General features: G+C 56.5%; 1 protein-coding gene across 1 annotated transcript in view; it reads right to left on the bottom strand.

Moving 5' to 3' along the window:
• Positions 1 to 963: 963 nt before the first annotated feature.
• Positions 964 to 20,586, bottom strand: part of DYNC1H1 (dynein cytoplasmic 1 heavy chain 1) — a 66,222-nt gene continuing 46,599 nt past the window's right edge. The window contains exons 44-78 of the mRNA XM_082854100.1: positions 19,957 to 20,090; positions 19,167 to 19,281; positions 18,921 to 19,082; positions 18,625 to 18,839; positions 18,336 to 18,540; positions 16,857 to 17,030; positions 16,626 to 16,745; positions 16,120 to 16,240; positions 14,728 to 14,923; positions 14,129 to 14,246; positions 13,831 to 14,046; positions 12,882 to 13,094; positions 12,623 to 12,750; positions 10,347 to 10,500; positions 9,568 to 9,714; positions 9,321 to 9,471; positions 8,914 to 9,167; positions 8,704 to 8,838; positions 8,487 to 8,581; positions 8,138 to 8,312; positions 7,884 to 7,959; positions 7,019 to 7,179; positions 6,777 to 6,888; positions 6,614 to 6,674; positions 6,396 to 6,519; positions 6,174 to 6,287; positions 5,570 to 5,740; positions 5,267 to 5,484; positions 5,075 to 5,178; positions 3,352 to 3,563; positions 2,770 to 2,923; positions 2,078 to 2,220; positions 1,778 to 1,946; positions 1,446 to 1,573; positions 964 to 1,277 (exon numbers count right to left, since the gene is read on the bottom strand). Of these exons, the coding sequence (XP_082710226.1) occupies positions 1,149 to 1,277; positions 1,446 to 1,573; positions 1,778 to 1,946; positions 2,078 to 2,220; positions 2,770 to 2,923; positions 3,352 to 3,563; positions 5,075 to 5,178; positions 5,267 to 5,484; positions 5,570 to 5,740; positions 6,174 to 6,287; positions 6,396 to 6,519; positions 6,614 to 6,674; positions 6,777 to 6,888; positions 7,019 to 7,179; positions 7,884 to 7,959; positions 8,138 to 8,312; positions 8,487 to 8,581; positions 8,704 to 8,838; positions 8,914 to 9,167; positions 9,321 to 9,471; positions 9,568 to 9,714; positions 10,347 to 10,500; positions 12,623 to 12,750; positions 12,882 to 13,094; positions 13,831 to 14,046; positions 14,129 to 14,246; positions 14,728 to 14,923; positions 16,120 to 16,240; positions 16,626 to 16,745; positions 16,857 to 17,030; positions 18,336 to 18,540; positions 18,625 to 18,839; positions 18,921 to 19,082; positions 19,167 to 19,281; positions 19,957 to 20,090 (5,304 nt within the window). The 3' untranslated portion in view covers positions 964 to 1,148. The remainder of the gene's footprint in view (positions 1,278 to 1,445; positions 1,574 to 1,777; positions 1,947 to 2,077; positions 2,221 to 2,769; positions 2,924 to 3,351; positions 3,564 to 5,074; positions 5,179 to 5,266; positions 5,485 to 5,569; positions 5,741 to 6,173; positions 6,288 to 6,395; positions 6,520 to 6,613; positions 6,675 to 6,776; positions 6,889 to 7,018; positions 7,180 to 7,883; positions 7,960 to 8,137; positions 8,313 to 8,486; positions 8,582 to 8,703; positions 8,839 to 8,913; positions 9,168 to 9,320; positions 9,472 to 9,567; positions 9,715 to 10,346; positions 10,501 to 12,622; positions 12,751 to 12,881; positions 13,095 to 13,830; positions 14,047 to 14,128; positions 14,247 to 14,727; positions 14,924 to 16,119; positions 16,241 to 16,625; positions 16,746 to 16,856; positions 17,031 to 18,335; positions 18,541 to 18,624; positions 18,840 to 18,920; positions 19,083 to 19,166; positions 19,282 to 19,956; positions 20,091 to 20,586) is intronic.

A 20,586-nucleotide genomic window follows, 5' to 3' on the forward strand; every position in this document is an offset into this window, starting at 1 on the left:
GCCCTGCCCCCAGCCCCAGGACACATGGGGACGAGGGTCTGGCAGTGGGAGTGGCTCCTGCCCTGCGTTCCCCACCCCCGCCAGGCCTTCAGGGCGTCTAGGATGGCATTCCTTCCCCTGTGCCCTGGAATCCCTGCCCGGCACCACCCAGCACCTGTGCTCAAGACCCTTCCCCGTAAATGGGGTGGGGGGGACGAGGAAGGGTCAGGCGGGGCCAGGCACCCACGGTGGGCCTCCCGGGGCTCTCCCGGGCATCAGCAGCGCTTGGGCAAGAGCCTGCGGCACCGTTAAACACTCCCGGTGACTGAAGAAAAGCTAAAAGGCCTTATTGGTTCAGAGAAAACCATGTAAAATGGGCCCCAACCTTCAGTGCGACACCGCTCTGGACTTCCTCAGGCCACCCAGGGACCCCAGAGGGCCCGTCTGGAGCTGGGTGGGAGGCGGCTCCGGCTCTGAGGCCCCCGGCCGCCCCGCGGAGGCTGCTGGGACTGGGAGGGTGTGGGCAGGGCCAGGGCGTCCAGTCGGGCCTCAGGCTGTCACCGCGCTGGGCCCGAGCTTGGCTCACAGGCAGCCCGCGGCAGGACGGCCGGGGTCATGGCGGGGCCTGCGCTGATGCCGGGGCCAGCGCCCCGGCGCCCCAGGAGCTCTCGCGAGGCCCCGCACAGGCCAGAAACCTGCTTCGCAGGACAGCATGCCCGTCACTTCCAGCCACCACCCTAGGGTCGTGGGAACGAAGATGCCAGAGAGGAGGCGGGAAGAGGGCGTCCACCTGGGCCACAGGTTCCCGGTGACGGGACACGGCGCCAGCCCCACGCCCCGGGAGCGCCAGCGCTCTCCTAGGAACGGGGCTGCCTCTGTGTTGTGAAGGGTCCAGGGTGTCCACAGGAGCCAGAGCTGAGACAAGAGGCCGGAGCCGGCTCATGCTTAGTGTTTTATTTCATAAAACAAGCCATGCTTCGGCCCTCAAAACCACGTCCCTGTATCCCTCCCGTTTCCACCTCCCAGCCGTCTGGCTTCTTTCGGCCTCTTCTAGCCTCACACCAACAACTTTCCTTTGACAAGTCCGTACCTTCCACACATCCTAATAACGAATAAACGTTAAATATTAATTTTACTGTTACAGAAAGGGGCGCTAGAAAAGGCGAGTCTCACTCGGTGCAGAGAACGGCAACGCCGCGCTCGTAGAAGCTGCGCGGGTCCTCCTTGGTCGCGATTTCAAAGTCCACGGTGAAGATGAGGTCTGCTCGGGTGAAGTTCAGGTAGACGGGAAGGGTCACCTGCAAGGAAAGGGGGCTCTGGGGCAGGGGCTTCACGCGAGAGGGAACGGACGGTTCCTCCTGTGACGCAGGGACTCGCGGCTGGGAGAGGGCGGGGAGGTCGCCCTGGCGCCCGGTGGGCGTCCTCAGAGCCTCCCTGACCACAGAGGACGGGATGGAGCCACTCACCACGTTAGCCTTTTTCTCTGCGCTTGTCTGCTTGACCCAGCGCAGCTGCGTCAGGGGGAGGACGGTGGAGATGGCGTTGGAGAGCGAGAGCTTGTTGTTGTTGCACGTGGCCCCCTGGAGCTTCAACCCTGTGGGGGGGCGGGCGGTCAGGACCCCCCGAGGGGAACACGAGCTGCGCGGCCACGGGCCTGGGCTCTAACTTAACGCGTTCGCGTGGGAACCACCAGCAGGCGGCCCGCGAGCGGGCGATGGCTGAGCTGCAGGCCCGGGGACAGGGGAGGGGAACCTGAGAGAGAAGAGAAGCCCGGCCGGCCGGAGTGGCCCCCACTCACCCGTGACCCCAAAGCTGCAGGCGTCCAGCGTGGTGCTCTGCGAGGTGGTGACGTTCACCTCCAGGCAGAGCTCCTCCAGGGACCAGCTGTTGGCCTGGGCCACGTACTGCCTGGTGGCAGTGATGTACGCCTCGGGCACAAACAGGCCGCCCAGGCACACGTGGATGTTCTGTGGGAAGAAGCAGCCCCAGCTGAGAGCCGGCCCCACCGGGCCCGAGAGCCAGCACCCGGGCCAGCTGCCGACCCTCCCCGGGGACTCTCCCGGGGACCCTCCCCCAGCTCCTCAGGAGTGGCCACCACCTTTAGCTCCTTGGCGCCACCAGAGGCAGCCGCCAGTGAGATGTTCTGCAGCTGTTTGATCCTCTCACTGAAGTCGGAGACCCACTGGATGACAGTCATGCCGGCGGGCACCGTGTAGTGGGACCAGCTCCGGGGCAGAATTCCTGCAAGCGAGGAGCCCCGGCCTGGCATCAGTGCCGACAGTTCCCCCGGCGCAGGTGGGCGCACAGCTGAGCGCTGGCAGGTCTGCCCCCGCGTGCAGGCTCTGCTGCTTCCCCTCCCTGGTGCACCTCACGCCCTGCATGGGCCACCATCCCCACCGCACGTGCTCCGCGCCCAGTCCGGGTGACCCACAGGACGCGTCTGGAGGAGCACAACCGCCCCGAGGAACCACAGCTACAAACCCCCGCCACGGGCGGCTCGGCGGTACTGCCAATGGAGGCTCTCAGAGCCGATGGAAACCCCGGGGGTCCCTGTGCCTTTGGACTCCAGCACCCTGCCCTAGTCCTCCCTAAAGACTGCAGAAGTGAGTAAAGATTCTGTTCAGTGCTCAGTGAACCAGCATAAAACGGATACAAATTCTCGGGCGTTTCTAAGTCTGCTCCCAGGTGCGGGCATCGAGCTGCCCTGAGGGAAGTCTGGGCGAGGCCCGGCCGGGACCTGCCGCCACGCGGAGGGGCTCCCGGGAGAACCCCTGCACCCCGCGGGCGCACCTTTCACCAGCTCGTTGGTTAGCGTGCGCAGGTAGTTGGTCTGCTTCTTCTTGCCCTCGCACACCTGCACAACGTCAGCAAGATCCTGGCGGACGTCCTGGAGTAACTTGGCGCCCATCTTCACCTCTCTCTCAAAGAATCTGAACAGAGGATCCTACAGGTGTTGGGAAAGAAGGCCAGAGTGAAGGAGAGGAGGGAGTCTGGGAAGAGGTCTTTTCTCCAGCAGAAAAGACAACCAGAAGTAACTCAGCCTCAGGGAGCCCCGGTTTCATAGCCCTCCCCGTATTATTCACAGTGTCACCCCAGCTCGACCCTGCACGAGACCTCGCACGAAGCTGCGGGCCTGCCTGACCGATGGCAGCTCTGGGCAATTCTGTAGAGAAGGAGAACGGCTGCCGCCGCGTCCTTGGCAGTCATTCACCTCCTCGTGGAAGACGCACCACCTTCATCCTAGGGAGTTCCCTCCAGCCCGGCCCAGGCGCGCGTGCGCTCCGAGACAACACTGAGGTCGGCTCGACCCGCCCGGTCCCACTTGCTAGGACCCCCCAAGCCCCAGGACTCGGCGGGGGAAGGGCCAGCCACCTTGATGTTCTCCACCGTGCGTTTGAGGTGGCTCAGCGTCTGAGGAATGAGATGCAGCCAGTTGGACGCGGTGGTGTGCAGCGTCCGCATCCAGGCGGGGCGCCCGTCGGACGTGGCATCCGGCCTCGTCTTCTTCTCCGTCTCTGCGTAGGCCAGGTCGTCCTCGTCCTCCAGCATCTGCATCTTCAGCATTTTACTGATCATGTCCACGCCTGGGCCGCAGGGAGAGAGTGCACAGCAGGAGAGCAGAGAGAAAGGGACTTGAAGGTAAAGGCCGCACACTGCGTTTGTTTCACAGGTGTAACTGTGTGCCCTGCAAGGTACCACGCGGGTACCTGTCCTAAAGCACGGAGGATGGCCTGACCAGAAAGGTAAGGCGCCAACGACAGAAGAAGCAGCACCACCAGGTCAAGTCCTGACTGCTGGGGCTGCCCCAGTGGCCGAGTGCAAACCCCAGAGGCCTCTGCTAGGCTCGCGCATCCACTGTCGTCAGGGGGTGGGCTCTGGGGCGCGCCAGCGCCAGGCAGGGAGGCCACCTGGGCTGCTAACGCGTGACCACTTCCGGCTGAGACTGCGCGGAGCCGTGTGGCGGCCTCCCGCGGGCTCTGGACTCTGCCTCTGCCTGCGGGTCCCTGACCCGAGTGGGGCGCTCCAAGTCCAGTTCCTGAGCGGCACTCTCACCTGGAGGCTGGGCTGGAGGACAGGGCTCAGCTTCCCCAAGCCAGGCCCCTGTGGCTCGTACCTCACGGCCTCCACGTGGGCCACACCACCTGGGGCACCATCAGCTCTGGCGTGACATGGGGCTCAGATAACACTCACTACAGTGTTGAGCGGGACCCAGCGCCGGTCCCAGCAGGCAGCACGGTATTAACTCGCTAAGTGATCTCAGTACACGCTGCTGTATGAGACAAGGCCCAGCGCCCCCCCACCCCCACCCCTGGCCGAGACCTGCCCAGCACCCAGGCCTCAAGCCCTCCTCTGCTTCCCTGCTGGCCAGCCCGGCCTCCCATTTGGTCACCTGTGGGGCCTGCCACCCCCCACCTCCCCCAGCGAGAGGCACGCGTTCAAGGTCGTCGTCAGTCAGAAAGCAGGCCCCATGGCCAGGGGTTCTTCTCATTACAGAGCTGAATCGCGGGCCTGAGGTGAACTGTTGGGGTCTGTCCTATCAACCAGGGTGTGAGTTTGGGCAAATCACCCGTCTTCTGGGCCTGTTTCCCATAAAGAGAAGCCTGGCTCAGATGAGCAGTTCTCAAACCTGAGTGTCTCAGCGACCGGGGGGCTTATCAAAACAGACGCCAGGCCCCAGCAAGTCCAGTTCCGATTCCCCGGCGTGGGGCCCGAGGACCTGCCTGTCTAAATTTGCAGGGGAGGCTGAAGCTGTGGGTCTGGGGACCACACTTCGAGAACCACTGGGTTAGAGGATTTCTTGAATAGTCCTGAAGTTCCAAAAAAGCGTATTCCAAAGAGAGACTAAAAGATTTAAAACGTCACTTAATGCCAAGAGTTTAAGAAAACTGAACAGGAGAAAAAATGAAATTTCTTCTGAATCTAAGACAAAAAACCTAAATGCAATTTCCCGACTCCATGTAAGCAGCTATCGAGCCTTTTCCCCAGGACGGAGCCCGTACCGCAGGAAAGACACCAGCGGGAGCAGATGGTTTTCCCTGCCCCCCGGAGTGGAGGGAGGGAGGTGCGGTCTGGGGGAGGACAGCTGGGTACCCACCCTGCGTGGTGAGCAGGACCTTCTCAGCGTTGTTGGGCAAGCCCAGCCAGGAGGGGGTCTGCGTGTCCGGGAGCAGCTCCACCCACTGCACGAACTCCTCTCGCCTGGAAAGGCGGCACGCTGTTAGTGCCGTTACACGCGGGCCGGAAGCGCGCGGTGCCTCCCCTGTGGGTCCCGGGGGCGGACGCATACCTGATGCCGTCTGGCATTTGGATGTCTTTGTGCCCGTCGACCTTGCAGGCCAGCTTAAATTCACTGTCGAAACTCCTGGTGGTGAAGAGACGCTCCAGGAAAGTGTTGAGCAGGCGCTGGTCGAACTCATTGTCCACCCGGCCGCCGTAGATGGACTGGGCCATCAAGGTCTTGAGCGCCGCCCAGGGGATCTTGTCTGGAGAGATGTTCTGCCTTCCCTGGGGGGTGGGGGAGGCTGGTCACGCCCACGGCAGGCAGCCACCTGTACGCGAGTCCCCCCCTCACGGCACAGCCCACGCTTGCCTTGGCCGTGTCGTCCAGCCACGTGTCCACGGTGTCGCAGGCCGACCGCAGGTCAGACTCCCCGAATTCATACTTCTTCGACCACCCCAGGGGTGCGTATCGTAAGCGCTCTTGGATGATGGCGTGGAACCAGGCCAGCAGGAAGTACAAGCGAGCACGCTCGTTGGGAGACTAGGTGGGGAAGTTAGCAAGGAGAGAATCACCAGAACGCAGCCCCCTTTCTAGCTAAGAAAATAGTGCAGAGCCTGTCGGAATCAAAGTCTTAAAAAGAGCTTTCCACGTACTAACGTTGGAACCACTGTGATCTTAGTAATTAACACGAATATTGTTGTTAGCAGAAAACTACGCCAATTTTTATATTAATAAAGGTGTACTCCCAACTACGCTATGTAACCAGAAGATTACATAGAAGAGAACAAGTTTCTAAAAATGGCAGAAAAGGTGGATTAAGGCACAAAAGGAAACAGCGCTTAAGAAACACAGAACCGATGCACCGCTCCTGCCACAACGCTCCCCTGCCCGCGAGCCGGGCCCCGGTCTCCTCTCGGCGCCCGGACGTCCGCGTGGCCGCCGCACCCAGCTCGACGCCGAGCCCCATGCTCACCTTGCATATCCGAGACACGGGGATGCTGCTGAAGGTCCTCAGCATGTTGGCCTTCACGCCCGGCGGCGGCTCGAACACGAAGATGCGGCCCGCCCGGAGCAGGTTCACAGGCACCTGAGCAAGACACGGCGCCCGTGACCGCGGTTTCCACGTGTGTTTCAGCTCACACACACGTGCCAACCAGCGCCTGGCGCACCGCCTCGCGCCCTCCGTGCCGCCCACCTTGGGGTTGATCTCCATGGTGAGGAAGAGCCTGAAGCAGGCGTGCGGCTGCAGGGAGTGCAGCTTCTTCTCCAGCTGCATCAGCCAGCCCGGAGCCAGGTGCACGTTCTTCAGCATCACCCACCTGCAGCGCAGGGACAAGGCCGCAGCCACACCTCACCTTACGGCCTGAGTTCTTGGGCACTCGGGCCTGGTAAAGCAAAACCCAACAAGCCTACCTGCCCGACTTCACGGCTGTATTTATTGCCTTATCTGCTTGGTTAAAGCCTTCTGCCGAGCCTGGTACCAGAAAGCTTAGTGTCAGCACATGGACTTGAACTTCAACGCCCACCCACATTGAAGTCTGGGGTGCCCCCCGTGGAACTGACCAAGCACCCTTACCAATGGCAATGGACGTGATCTGTGTGTTCTGCTCAGCTGCGAGGTCCTCCACGTGCCCGCTGGCATCGTAACCAGGCACAGAGCACATTAGGACAGGGGTGTTTGGCTTTACCTGCAGATCAGGAAGTCGGAATTGGGTGAGAGAGCATCCCACCCGACAGCGCACCTGTCGAGGGAGGAGAGCCCTGCGGAGGGGCTCGTGAAAACGGGCTGGGTTCAGAGTCCGCGGGGCCAGAGCGTACCTCTGTGTCCACGATGTGGGTCAGGTCGAGCGGCTGCTCCATGATGGACATGAAGGAATCCCCGAGGTTTGTGGAGACAAACATGTGAGCCATGGCCAGCAGGCGGTCGGGGCGGAAGGCCTGAATCAAGAGCAGCCGGTGGATGGCTTGCCCGATGGGAGCTGAAACGAGGCCGTGAGAAGGGCTGGGGGTTGGTGACAGCACAGACTTTGAGATGTTCTCCTGCCTGGACTGCTCTTGCCACCAGCTCTCGCTCTGCAAACACTCATTGTCCGAGACTCAGCTCAAACACCCCAGACACCACGACGCCCGCTCTGTCCTCTCTGCCTGAGAACTGCCACCACCTCCACGCGGTCACTGAGCCCTCTGGGAAGAGCTGTGACAAGACCTACGCCTGGGTCTGTGGGTGATGAGTGGTTACTGATTCTAAATGGCTAACTACATCGTACCCATTTGTGGAGAACCCTGAAGATTCTCAGGAACGTCTAAGATCACAGACACCCTACAGCCCACGACTGAGCTGCAGCCACGCTGGACATCACCCTTTTCTTCCTCCCCATCGTGGGGCCTGTCTGGTCCAGAGCCTCGCATAACACGCTCGAAACCAGCCAGTTTCCCCCCCGATGTTGGGCAAGGACCTTCTGATCTATTTCTCTTTTGGTCTTTAAGCATGAGTTGCAACAGGAATTGGGAGTTTTTCGCTTTCTTACGCCCAAGCTGTCTCCTAAGTTTTAACACCGAAATACTTATCTCAGGAATCAATGGCCTTTTATCTTTGGGGAGCGTCCCTGCATTCAAGCAGCAAAGCCCAACCGTACACTCTGGTCCAGAATGAAAACAACGGGGGAGGCCTCGTGGGGCTTACTTGCAGGGCTTTCCTCGCTCCAGAGGTACGGCACCGTCTGCTCTGGGGAGCTGCTGTCCAGCCAGATGCCAAATTGCTGTGGGGGCAACAGCGGAAGTGAGGTTGGGACCAACGTGTCGATGTTTGACGTGAGAAAACACCGCACAACGTCCTGGGTGCTACACGAACACGCAACGTCCTGGGTGTTACACAACACACGCGACTCCCTGGGAGTAAGGCCAGCTTCCCCCCGGGAGCGTTCACAAGACACTTACCTCGTCTGCTTGAACCTTCGCAATCAGATCCCTAAACGCGGGCAGGCAGCTCAGCCGCACCGCCGCCTCGGCCTGCTCCACCGTCAGACCCTGGATCTTGGGCGTCGAGCCAGCGTTCAGGACGATCTCCTTCCCCCTCAGGAAGTGCTGGAACTCGGCATCGTAGGTGGGCTCCCTGGGAAGGGGGCAACAGTCAGCTGGGGTCTCTCAGATTCACTTCTACTGTCACTAAAAGAGCAATAATGGCTTTAAGAAGAACAAAAAGCTCATCCCATCAGAAAATGCTAGCAGGCAGGCTGCAAAATGACGACGTTCTCTGGTGGAAAGTGGGGCGGGGCAGCCGACTTACCCGATGGTGCCCTTCAGTTTGATTCTCGCCAGCAGCATGGCGAAGGTGATGTGGTCCTGGTGCAGCATGCCTCGAGCTACCCGGTTAAACGCCACCTGCAGCCAAATGCAGGAAGCACTGCCGACCCTGAAGCACTGCTCCCGAGCCCCCCACTGCACACACGCGCGCACGCACGCGCGCACGCACGCATCCCGGGACAGCCGGGCGTGCGCCGTACCTGGAAGAGGTCCTTGGTGATGATGGAGAGGCGCTGCGTGTGGTCGGTGACGCCCTTCAGGTTCGGGTTCTCGTACAGGACGTTGTGGTAGATGTCCAGGAAGAACTGCAGGGAGTACTGGTACAGGAAGTGTATCTGGAAGTGGCGAAGGTGGCTGTTAGCGCCTGTGCAGGTGGGGCGGGAGCCCCGGCTGGGCGCGGCCCCACTCACCTGCTTCAGGGACTCCATGGTGAAGTAGATGCTGCTGCAGGCGGTGGACAGCGGCAGGTACTGCTGGGACACAGTCTCCACCTCCTGCATCACAATGTCCGTCTCCTCGACTTTCCTCGTCACCTCGGCGGCCTCTTTCTTGAGGTTCTCCAGGGTCGTTATGATCGTGTCATCATCCAAGATGCGCCCTTTCACCTCATTCAGAGCTTGTAGCAGAGACTTTTCTAGCTGACGTAAGCGCAGCTGAAATTCCCCTTAAATGATGAGAACACCCAGAGCTCACTACAGGACTTACGTTCTTTCCACGGAGTGCTCTGTGATGCGTCCGACACAAGCCCGGCGCACCCTCGTCCTGTGAAAGTTCAGGCCCCCGACCTGCACCGAGAACTATGGATCCAGAGACATACCTTGGAGTTTAAGAAGATCGGAACGTTTTTCATCCACGTCAGGTCTTTCTGCCTTGAGAACTTCATTGAGACACTGGCTCTGCAAACTGCTACGGGTGACGGTGAAGTTGACGAAAGTAACCCGGGAACAGAGATCAGGTGGGAACTCGACCTGCCAAAAGGGGCGACAGACCAGGCAGCTTTGCTACACATCCGTGGCCTCACCTAACGCTGCCCCGTCTTCACGGAGGAGGGCCCCGTCCCTTACCGTGGGATCCCGGGTGGACAGGAAGATGACGAAGGATGGCGACAGGTCTATGTCCTGGTCACCGAGGGTGATGAGCACTCTCCCCCCTGTTCGCCGGACTTCACGGTTCAAAACTGGATTCAGAACTGGATCATAGCTCTCCACGTCCTACATGTGTATGTGTGAGGTGTCATTGACAGGGAGAGTTTTACAGTGTTTATTTTCACCCATAGTACTGACTTCCTACTCCAGATAAATACCCAGCTATTTAGACCTGCGCTGCCCAATACGTGGCCATTAGGCACACGTGGCTACTTAAACAAAATTGAAAGTTCGGTTCCTTGTCGCGCTGGCCCGTGAAGTGCTCAACAGTGGGGCCGCCATGCAGTTCCGCACAAGCTAAAGAGCGTTTCCGTCACTGTCCCGGTGGATGGTGACGATCTAGACCAACTAGAATTTTAAGCGCAAACACTGCTTCTGTTGGATTTTTTATAGATCCATCTCAGAGCTTTAGCTTTGCCTTTTTAAAATGTTTTTGGCCACGCCGCTCGGCTTGTGAGATCTTAGTTCCCCGACCAGATGTTGAACCCGGACCCTCAGCAGTGAAAGTGCGGAGTCCTAACCACTGGACCATCGGGTAATCCCCTAACCTTGCTTTCATATCAGGTGACATCTTGCAAAGTTCAAAAAGTAGCACGTATTATGTGATTCACATCAACTGCATTTGCAAAAACCTAAATGCAGCCCTAAAGGCCTTCCCTGTGGGAAGCAGAGTCTGCAGAGCTGAGAGGCACACGAACCTGGACCAGAAGGGGGTTGCCGAACCTCAGCGCACTCTCCAGGTTCTTCCTGAAGGCGTCGTCCAGGAAGCTGGTCCGTGTGATCTTGCGGTCCTTATACTCATTCATGATGAACTCTGTGGCCTGTCCTGAGGGGTCGATGATCAGTGGATACCTGAGGACGGACCCCAGAGAAGGAGGTTAGAGGTCCACAGGAAGCACGAGGACATGGCAGGCAGAGCCCGACAAGATGACGGGAAGGCTGTCTCACACTCAGCTGTGGGTTCCAGGTTTATCAGCAGAGACCAACGTGACCTAAGGCTTAATACTAAAATCATCTTTTTGAAGGACTTCTATGACGGGGAGGTAACTAAACCACAGACTCTGCTAAGAAGGGCTGTAGTTAAAGCTTCTTTTCTTTCTGGGACACACGGTGCTTCTCTAAGAAGTCTGAGCATACTGCACGAGGATGACTGTTCTCTGTAGAATTTACTGCTGCCCCTCTCAGGGCCAACTCCTGCAGGGCAGGTATCAACACCGCTGCTGCTGCAGCCCCACGAGCTGACGGCTGGGAAGAGTTTACGCTGCCCAGGACCCTCCTTCACTCAATGCTCACGATAACCCTACAAGACAGGTGTTATCCTCACGTCCATTTCACAAAGGAGGAAAAAGGGGCACAGAAAGGCGAACATCATTTTCCAGGGTCACACAGCTGCTTAACAAAAAAATGTTAAAAACATAATACACACACGTGATTGTATAAAATTCAGGAGCTACGAAAGGGCAAGTGGTGAGAACCGCCCCTCCCCCTCCTCCCTGGTCACCGGTTTCTGGTCCATGTACACAAAGGAGGTTTATGTGTTTACAGACACACGTGTGTCCCCGGGGGAGCACACCACCCCACACTGTGGCCTGCCGGAAGCACCCTCACACGCGGGCTCTGGACGAAGGGCCAGGTCTGCAAGGGCCCCCGGCCTCCCACCGGGGGGACGCACGGCGACCTGTTCACTGGCCCCAACGAGGGGCGTCAGAGGCATTTCCGGGCCTCTGGTAGGACACACTCTGTCCTGTGAATGTTCTGAGATGCATCATTCTTCACGAGTGCCGGGCTTTGGGACACCCGGAAGCATGCATTTCCATGTAAGACAAATGCAGCCCCCCACACAGACCCCTCATAGACGCCACAATGGATGGACATTCCGGCCAGCGGCCCCTGGCGAGACCCCGCGCCACTTGTGAGACCTGAGGGTTGGCTCCTCTTTGTGCCCTGGGGACAGTGGCATACAGCAAGGGCTCAAAGGTTCCAAGATGTGCAGATATGGTTAAACAGGACTCTGGGAATCAGTTTTTTGAAAGAGAAAGAAAACCCAGGGTGGCTGGGTTTGGGAGCTGCCACAGAGGAGGGGGTCAGTCCTTGAACTGCTCTGTGAGCCCCCCTCGGCTGCAGGCCCGTTCCTCCTCTTACTCTGGCCCCCTCCTTAAACCAAAATCAGGGAGCCGCTTCCCTTAACTCTCTCTCTAGCTAAACACTTCCAATTCTTGTAATATTTTAAGAGACAGTCTGTTTTTTGTTTTTGTTTTTTGGCCGCACTGCATGGCTTGGGGGATCTTAGTTCCCCAACCAGGGATCGAACCCACACCCCTGGCAGTGAAAGCACCGAGTCCCAACCACTGGACCGCCGGGGAATTCCCGAGAGGGTCTGTTTTGATTCTCGCCCAATACACAGCCATGCCCATCAATTTCAAAAGGTTACATGAGGCTTCCCTGGTGGCGCAGTGGTTAAGAATCCACCTGCCAATGCAGGGGACACAGGTTCGAGCCCTGGTCCGGGAAGATCCCACATGCCACGGAGCAACTAAGCCCGTGCGCCACAACTACTGAGCCAGCATGCCACAACTACTGAGGCCCGTGAGCCTAGAGCCCGTGCTCCGCAACAAGAGAAGCCACTGCAATGAGAAGCCCACGTGCCGCAACCAAGAGTAGCCCCCGCTCACCACAACTAGAGGAAGCCCACGCACAGCAACAAGACCCCATGCAGCCAAAAATCAATCAATCAATAAATTTTTTTTTTTTTAAAAAAAAAGGTTACATGAGAACCACTCATCGTAGGACAGTTTGGACAGTCACAACGAAAGAAAAAGGGAACCGTGCACAGCCCACCATCAGAGGTGAGCACGCGGACCCTCCCAATGTCCTGTTCCCCTCTTCTAAAGGTGTGTTTTGAAAAAAAAATGAAAAGGGGAGCACTGCACACGAAGACTTCTAACCCGTGCCCTTGCTGCGCACAAGCACTTACCTATTGAAGCGTTTCAGCATGATGGCGTTCTCTGTGCACAGGTCGTCTGCAGGTAGGGAGCTGGCCTGCCAGCGGAGACGCTCGTCAGCGTTGGACAGATACTCCGTCCTCGCGATATCTGTGCGGAACTGAGAGGGACAGCAGTTACGGATCCTTTTCTTCAGGACGCAGACAGGCACGGCTTCCCAGTGGAGATGGTGACAGCTTACTGACCCTCATTTTGGCTCCCACCTTTTTGAAATTCCCTGCCGATGGTTACCTGGATGTTGGCTTGCTGTAAGTGATGGGACCAGGTGGTAAACAAGTTCTGGCGCATCTGCTGGTCAAAGTAACCCGCATAAGCAATAAACGCAGCTGACAGGAGACAGTCCCCGGCGATGGTGGACATCTGGTTCTTGAAAGTTTCACTTGTTTTTTCCCATCGTTCCCGTTCAGCAGACAAGCTCTTCAGAAGAGCGGTGCTCCGGTTTACCTAAAAAGAAAACCAAACAGACTTTATGCTGAAAAGTGCACATCCGTTCCTGCCCACGGTGGGCAGGGTCTGGGAGGGCTGGAGAGACAAGCACACTCATGGTTCAGATCCCGAAGGAGGTTGGGACCCAGATCACCCACAACTGAGGACGACGCAAGCCTCAGAATCTGAGGGCATAAGATGAGTGTAGAGAATTAAGTGTCAGCCTTGAGACTTGTGTGTGAGCAGATATGCGGGCAGGAAGCAGGTGGAAGGAGCCTCCAGGGGAAGGTTGACCTGGAGGGAAGAGGCGCCAGAGGCGGGAGGCTAAAGCGGCCATTTTGAGGACCCAGAGGAATGGGGGCAAGAGCGACGGGGACCACAGCAGAAGGGACAAGCAGAGGGACGGGAGACCCTGACAAGGAGGCCCTCGGTGATGCCACTTCTGAAGCCCAAGGCGGGAGAACAAATGGGTTTGGAGCTGGCCGCGGGGGAGAGGGATTCCCCGGCTTCAGAGTGCCCGGCTGGCATCCACCTAACACCACTCAGTAAACGCACAGGAAACAGTCACCAGGACCCCCGTGGACGTGAAAGAGCTAATCCCCCGGGATGACCGCGGTCCGTGGGGCCTGTGTTGTCGTCTGTTACTCTCAGCGCTTCCCCCGGCGAGGCCAGCGAGCACGGCACGGTGAAGGACACCGAAAGGCAGCGTTTCAGGGGAGCGGCAGAAAGAGTGCGCTCGTGACGACCACCTTACTTTGGCTTCGACGGCAGCCAGGTCCGCTTTGATGGCCTGGGCCTCCGAGATGAGGACCGCGTACTCCTCCTTGTAGCGGGCGATGCTGGCCTCCAGCTCGCGGATCATCCGCTCCACCTCGTTGGCTTTCTGCTGGTTGTCCTTGGCGTCGTCCTCCAGCTTCTGCAGCTCGTTGCGCAGGGGCTCCACTCGCTTTAACATGTCGGCGTAGTTAAGCTGCGGAGGGCAGATCGACTGTTTGCAAAAGGGACGGGACACTAGGCCCCCTCGCACAGGGGTTCCCAGCCAGGCTGATTACCTGTGCGATGGCCCACTTAACCATAGGCCCGCAGGCCAGGGAGGCCCGATTGACGATTTCGTAATTGTAACTAGGATTGGACATGTAGTTCTTCTTCATCTTCTCCCTTATGGCATCACTGCAAAAGAGGAATTGTATTTCTAAGCATGTGCAGGGCAAAAAGTAAAGAAGAATTTTCAGGGAATCGAAATGTAAAGACTAGAGCCAGCTCCCATCTGTTGCTCCAGTGACCACCAAGGATGAGCCAGCCCGACCCTAGTTCTCAGGTGACGAGGCCACTGCTGCTGAGAAGGACTCTCACCTTCCCGCCCCTTCCCTGTTCCCCGACAGGAGACAAGCTCAGGGCCAGCGCTGTGCTCGTAGCCACTCGTGGGGACGGAACAGCATTCGGCTCACAGAGGTAAAGGGGTCAGGGAACTACTGTTAGGAATGGGGAGAGGAAATCTGACTAGTTTGAGTGGAAATGGCCTGGAAAGGTGTTTGTGCAACTGATGAGCTGACATTACCTTCTGTGTGCGCTAAGCCAGAGACACGAGGCCACAAGCAGACACGAGAACCTCATGCCACCAGAACAGTTTCCCCCACCGGGTGCCACCCACCTGATCTCCTCGGCAGAGAAGTTCACGATGGTGGGGATGAAGTTCTCCCTCATGATGATGGAGCGAATCTGCTTCCAGTCCGTCGTGCTCTCCCCGAGCAACAGGCAGATGGACTCGAGCGCCAGCTTCACGGCGGCAGGGGGGTTGGCCATGGACCGCACCTCCACCAGGTGCTGCTTCTTTATGGACTTCACAGCTGGGCGTGGCGGGAGCACAAGAGGGTGGGGTGGAAAGGACGCGGTGAGAAGGGGACCAGAGCACAGCCAGACACTTTGACTCTCACCAGAAAAGGGACAAGTGCGCAGAAGATCCAAGTGAACGTGGGATGTTCTGTCTTAAAACCCTCTGGAATAGCTGAAGTGGCCAAAATAATGACAGAGATCTTGCTGTACTAAGCGTAAATCGCAACGTTCTGTATAAAGGACAGCATCTTTAAAAATGTCTCCCAAATCCTCATTAATTCCTTTAGCTCTGTGAAGATTTAAGTATTAAAAAAAAAAGCAAAATTGTTCATTTATTTTACACCAATTGAACAAAGACCTTTTCAGTCTGCCACAATTTAGAAGTTGTCTTTACCGGCTGGGGTGAAGATGTGGAATTAACAGTTCTTAAAAAAAAATGGCCAACACTTTCCATAAACTGAAATGCACATTTTCCTAACCTGAACTTTTATTAAAGCACTTTTTTAAAGTAATTCTTTGGCAGGTGAGAGCTAAATTAAATCCTCATCCAAGTACAACTCTCAGTGAAAATCTACGGTGCACTTTAATTCCTCTTGTGGTGTAATGTGAAAACTACAAGCAATTGGGTTATTTGAAGTAAGTTAAAGGCTGATGGGCAGGAAGGGGCCCAGGGTTAAGGCCACGCCTAGGTACTGGGCAGACTGCAGACTAAGACGGGACGCCGGGTCACTGCGCTCCCTCCTGCAGCATTTCCCAGGTACATGGGGTGGAAAAGGAAGGATGGGGGACTGCTACCAATAATTAAATTAGTCATCGCTGGCCACGACCAGGACACTCTAATAATTATAAATAAGATAGCAACACTGCCTACTTTATGATATTTCTGGATGAAATTCAAGCCAGAGATTTGTAAATAGCATATTTATGAAATTATCACCAGATTTTAAAAAACGTACCGACAGAAAGCTGATTTTGTCCATTTTCTCTTATGAAAAGGGCTTCACTATGGTGAAAGCAGACTAGCTTTACGGAAACTTTGCTTTAAGAGGTGAAGACAGTCTTTAAGTATTTAGAAAAGGCTTCAGAGACTTGAGACTTATCAATGACGCTGTGGAAACGTACATAACCGGGACCTCTGGGGGAAGGCCATGCTGCCCCCTAATCTGTCCACCCTCCCCGGAGAGCCAGACCTCTGACAGTGTGCACACACCATTCTGGGCCTCGATGACGGCCGGCTCCACCTTGTCAAGATCTTCCTTGACGCTCATCTGTTTGTCTGCGATGACCTCCTGCTGCTTGTGCAGCTGTTCCTGAATTTCTTGGCTCATGACCTAGAAAGGAAGGACGGCTCGGCTCTGGGGTAAGCAGTGGTTAATTCGCTGAGTCCTAAAGTGGCACTCCTCATGCCGCCCGGGACAGACACACACAGACACAGACACACAGACACACACAGACACACACAGACACACACACAGACACACACACACAGACACACACACACACACAGACACACACAGACACACACACAGACAGACACACACACACAGACACACACACACACACACACACATACAGAGACACACACACACACACCCCTGCCCCCACCACAGACCCGTTCAACCCTAAAACCCATCTCAGACTAAACCCCCTACTCCCTCATGAGACACAGAGATCGCCCGGCCCACACAGGCCACGGTTCCCAAAACACAGAAGCACCTTTTTCTTCTCCGCCTCCTGCTGGTCCTTCACCATCTTCTTCAGCTTGTCGTTGGCCGCCGCGTTCTTCACCTCCAGCTCTTGGCTCTTTATCCTGAGGTCCCGACGCAGCTCTTCCACCTGAGGAACAAAACCACGTCAGGGAAATGGAAAACGCGCGGCAATTACCTTCAAATTAAGAGGCCCTCCCCTAGCGCAGCCCCAGAAAACGCTGCTCAGGCCGCGACGTACCTGGTCGACCGTCTCTTTGATCTTCCTCAGCCCGACGTTCAGGTGCATCTGCTGCTCCTCCAGCTCGCTCCGCTTCTCGTGGAACAGGTCGGCGTAGTGATTGATGAAGTCCAGGTAGTGGCGAGGCGTGATGGCCATGGTTCTGCCTCCCCGCTTCGCTAGCCGAGCATTAGCCTTTGGAAAAAAGTCAAATCTCTTCACTCTTCAGGACGTTCGTCCTCTGCGGCTTAACCTCAGAAGATAACTGTTGCGCTGGGGTGGCGCGACGGCACAGCCCCAGCCCACGGGAATTGCATCGCTCGAGACGGAGTCTAGCTCAGGCGCCCACGGGACCGCAAGGAGCCCTCACACCTCTGAGCCTCTCCTCCGACTTCTGGGGGTAGGGAAGGGCCAACAGGACACCCACAGGCTCAGAGTGGTCTTCACAGAGCCTTCCAGAGGGGAGCAGACTGGACTCTTCCAACAAAAAGAGTCTAAAGGAGGGGCAGCAAACCACAGCCAGCCGTCAAACCCTGCAGCGCAGACTCTGCATGCGGAGTGTCAGCCCCACGGCCATGCTTGCTCGTGGCAACGCTGTTCTCACGCCACAGTGGCAGAGCTGGGTAGCCGTGCAGGAGCCCAGCTGGCACCTGGCCCTTTGCAGAGAGGGTGCGTGACCCCTGCTCTGGGGGAAGAACACAGGCCTGGCCAGAGGGGCAGCGAGAGAAGCAAATGGAATCAGTGTGGGCAGGGAAGGGGCCAGACGGCTCCGGAACACACAGCCGGGTGACAGGCGGGGTGAGACGTCATTGACAGAGGTAGGAAAACAGGTGAGAAACGGGCATCTCTTCTGCGGGTGATGGTTCAGCGTCAAACCCAAAGCACCTGGGGGTCTGCCTTTACATCGGTTTAGCTTTGCGTTAGTACAGCAGTTAGTTTTGCTTTTCCCATGATCTCAAAACTGAACTCACACTCAGCCATAACAAGAAACGAAACCGAGTTATTTGTAGTGAGGTGGATGGACCTAGAGACTGTCATACAGAGTGAGGTTAAGTCAGAAAGAGAAAAACAAATACCATATCCTAACACATATATACAGAATCTAAAAAAATATGGTTCTGATGAACCTAGGGGCTGGACAGGAATAAAGACACAGACGTAGAGAATGGACTTGAGGACACGGGGAGGGGGAAGGGTAAGCTGGGATGAAGTGAGAGAGTGGCACGGACGTATATACACTACCAGATGTAAAACAGATAGCTAGTGGGAAGCAGCCGCATAGCACAGGGAGATCAGCTCGGTGCTTTGTGACCACCTAGAGGGGTGGGATAGGGAGGGTGGGAGGGAGACGCGAGAGGGAGGGGATATGGGGACATACGTATATGTATAGCTGGTTCACTCTGTTGTACGGCGGAAACTAACACACCATGGTAAAGCAATTATACTCCAATCAAGATGTTAAAAAAACAAAAAACAAACCCCCCAAAAAACTGAACCCACCTGGTGAAGAGTCTGATGAACGAACACACAGCTGTTCACGATGGCTTCCCGGTGTGACGGCGGCTGCGGCAGCTTGTCATACACGACGGGCATGTAATCAGGCACGATGTAATTCGGCTTCTCCAGGTCCATCTTACTAGTGAATTCTTTGCCGACCTGATACAGAGCTTCAGTGGACCAGTCCCCAAACCAGTTCAACACACACCTGAAAGAGATGCCCACATCTCAAAACAGCTCCCGAGAGCAGGGTCTGCCCCGCGGAAAGCAGAGCCGAGTGGGCTCGGCGTACCTGTTGAACAGAGCGGGGGAGGTGGCCGCGCGGTCCTTGAGCCCCTCTGAGGATGGGTTCATGGTGAAGACGACGTGGAGGTTGCGGATGACCTGGCTGGTGAACCACTTGTACAGCTCCTCGTGCGAGTCCAGCATCAAGCCCTCCTTCTGGGCCCCCTCCTTACACTGGGTCATCAGGGTGGCATACTCATCTCCTTCGAAGAGGCCGGGAACCTAGGAAATAAAACGGCACCGTGGCTGGCCGGTCCTCGGAAGCCGGCGCCACGTAACACGATGCGGCGTGTCACTGATTACCTCTCCGTTGGCCAGAAGGGTATTCATCCGCTCCAGGAATCCAGAATCTAACACGTTGGACTCGTCCATTATAAAAGCTATCTTTTCGTTTTTACAGCCAGAACGTCTCAACACCGTGCGGAGATCCTCATCGAAGTCCTCCCCCGTGTACTTCCTGTGGACCTACAGAGGCGGGGCAGGTCAGCTCCTCTCTTGCTCGAGGAGCTGCTGCATGAATAGGGGTTGACGGGCTGTGGCCAGACGCACCTTAATCTGGTACACGCTCAACCCGTTCATCCAGGCCACGAAACGGGACAAGGTGGTTTTGCCCGCTCCACTGACCCCGATCAGAAGCAGGTGGCCTTGAGGCTGACGGAATATCCTGAAACATTATCAGAAAGAAGAAAGAGTCAGGCTTTTATGCTCCATTCCCCTTTTGACACTCAAGTCCTAAACCTTCTCAGGATTAGTCTACAGCATTTGGAACGCGTTTTTTTTTTGTTTGTTTTTTTTTTTGCTGTACGCGGGCCCCTCACTGTTGTGGCCTCTCCCGTTGCGGAGCACAGGCTCCGGACGCGCAGGCTCAGCGGCCATGGCTCACGGGCCCAGCCGCTCCGCGGCATGTGGGATCTTCCCGGACCGGGGCACGAACCCGTGTCCCCTGCATCGGCAGGTGGACTCTCAACCACCGCGCCACCAGGGAAGCCCTGGAACGCGTTTTAACTTGAATTTGTACACTAAACATTCGTACAGCAATTGTTATTTGCCAGGTCCGGTGAGGCGGCAAAGATCGAAAAGACATGGCGCCGCCCCCGGACACCCTGATGACTCGAGGGAGACAGGCCGATTCTAGCAGGAGGGTGAAGGGCTGCAGTCGCAGCCGGTGGTAAGCTCCGCTCAGCAGAGCTGGACTAAGAAGCGGGAGTCGCTTGGCAGACGAAGGCAGGGGCGTGGGAGGCCCGTCAAGGGGACAGCACGAGGCCTGGCCTGACCCCCGCCCCCATCAGATCGAGAGCAGCTCGGGTGAGTGGTGAGGCTGCAGCAACAAAAAGCCCACCGGTCAATCCTGAGCACGTGGTCCAACACCTCATTAAACAGGACCAGAGGAACATCGAGCTCTTCTTCATAGAAGACTTTCAGCCTGGCTTTGACATAATCTCTTAACTCTTCTTGGTCTACTGGGATGTAATCCTGTAGGAAAAAAGGTAGATCCAATTACGAAGAAGAAATCATCTTAGTTCTTATAGCAAAGTGGATTCTATTTCCATATACCAAGAAGCTGTCAAAAAATGAGACGAAAGCAGGTATTTATAACATAGGAACAAAAATATAAGTACACTAGGATGAGACATGGAAAGACATGGAAAATTTTTACAGAGAAAACTGAACTTCACTGAAAGACGTCACAGAACATCTAAGTAAATGAAGAGATACACCATGATCATGGAGAGAAAAACACACAACTAAAAATGTCAGTTCCACCCAGTTGACACACAGATTCAGTGTAATCCAGTCAAAATCTCAGTGGTGGATGGTGGAAGTTGGCAAGCCAATTCTAAATTTCATTTGGAAGGGGAAGAGCCCAGGACTGGAAAGACGACCCACCCCTTTAAGAACCAGGTTCTGGACAGGGACTGTCCTATCCGGTGGACTTAGAACTGTGATCAGGACCACGTGGTTTTAGCAC

Source organism: Leucopleurus acutus (assembly GCF_964270905.1).
Source record: "Leucopleurus acutus genome assembly, chromosome: 1".
Taxonomy (NCBI): domain Eukaryota; kingdom Metazoa; phylum Chordata; class Mammalia; order Artiodactyla; family Delphinidae; genus Leucopleurus; species Leucopleurus acutus.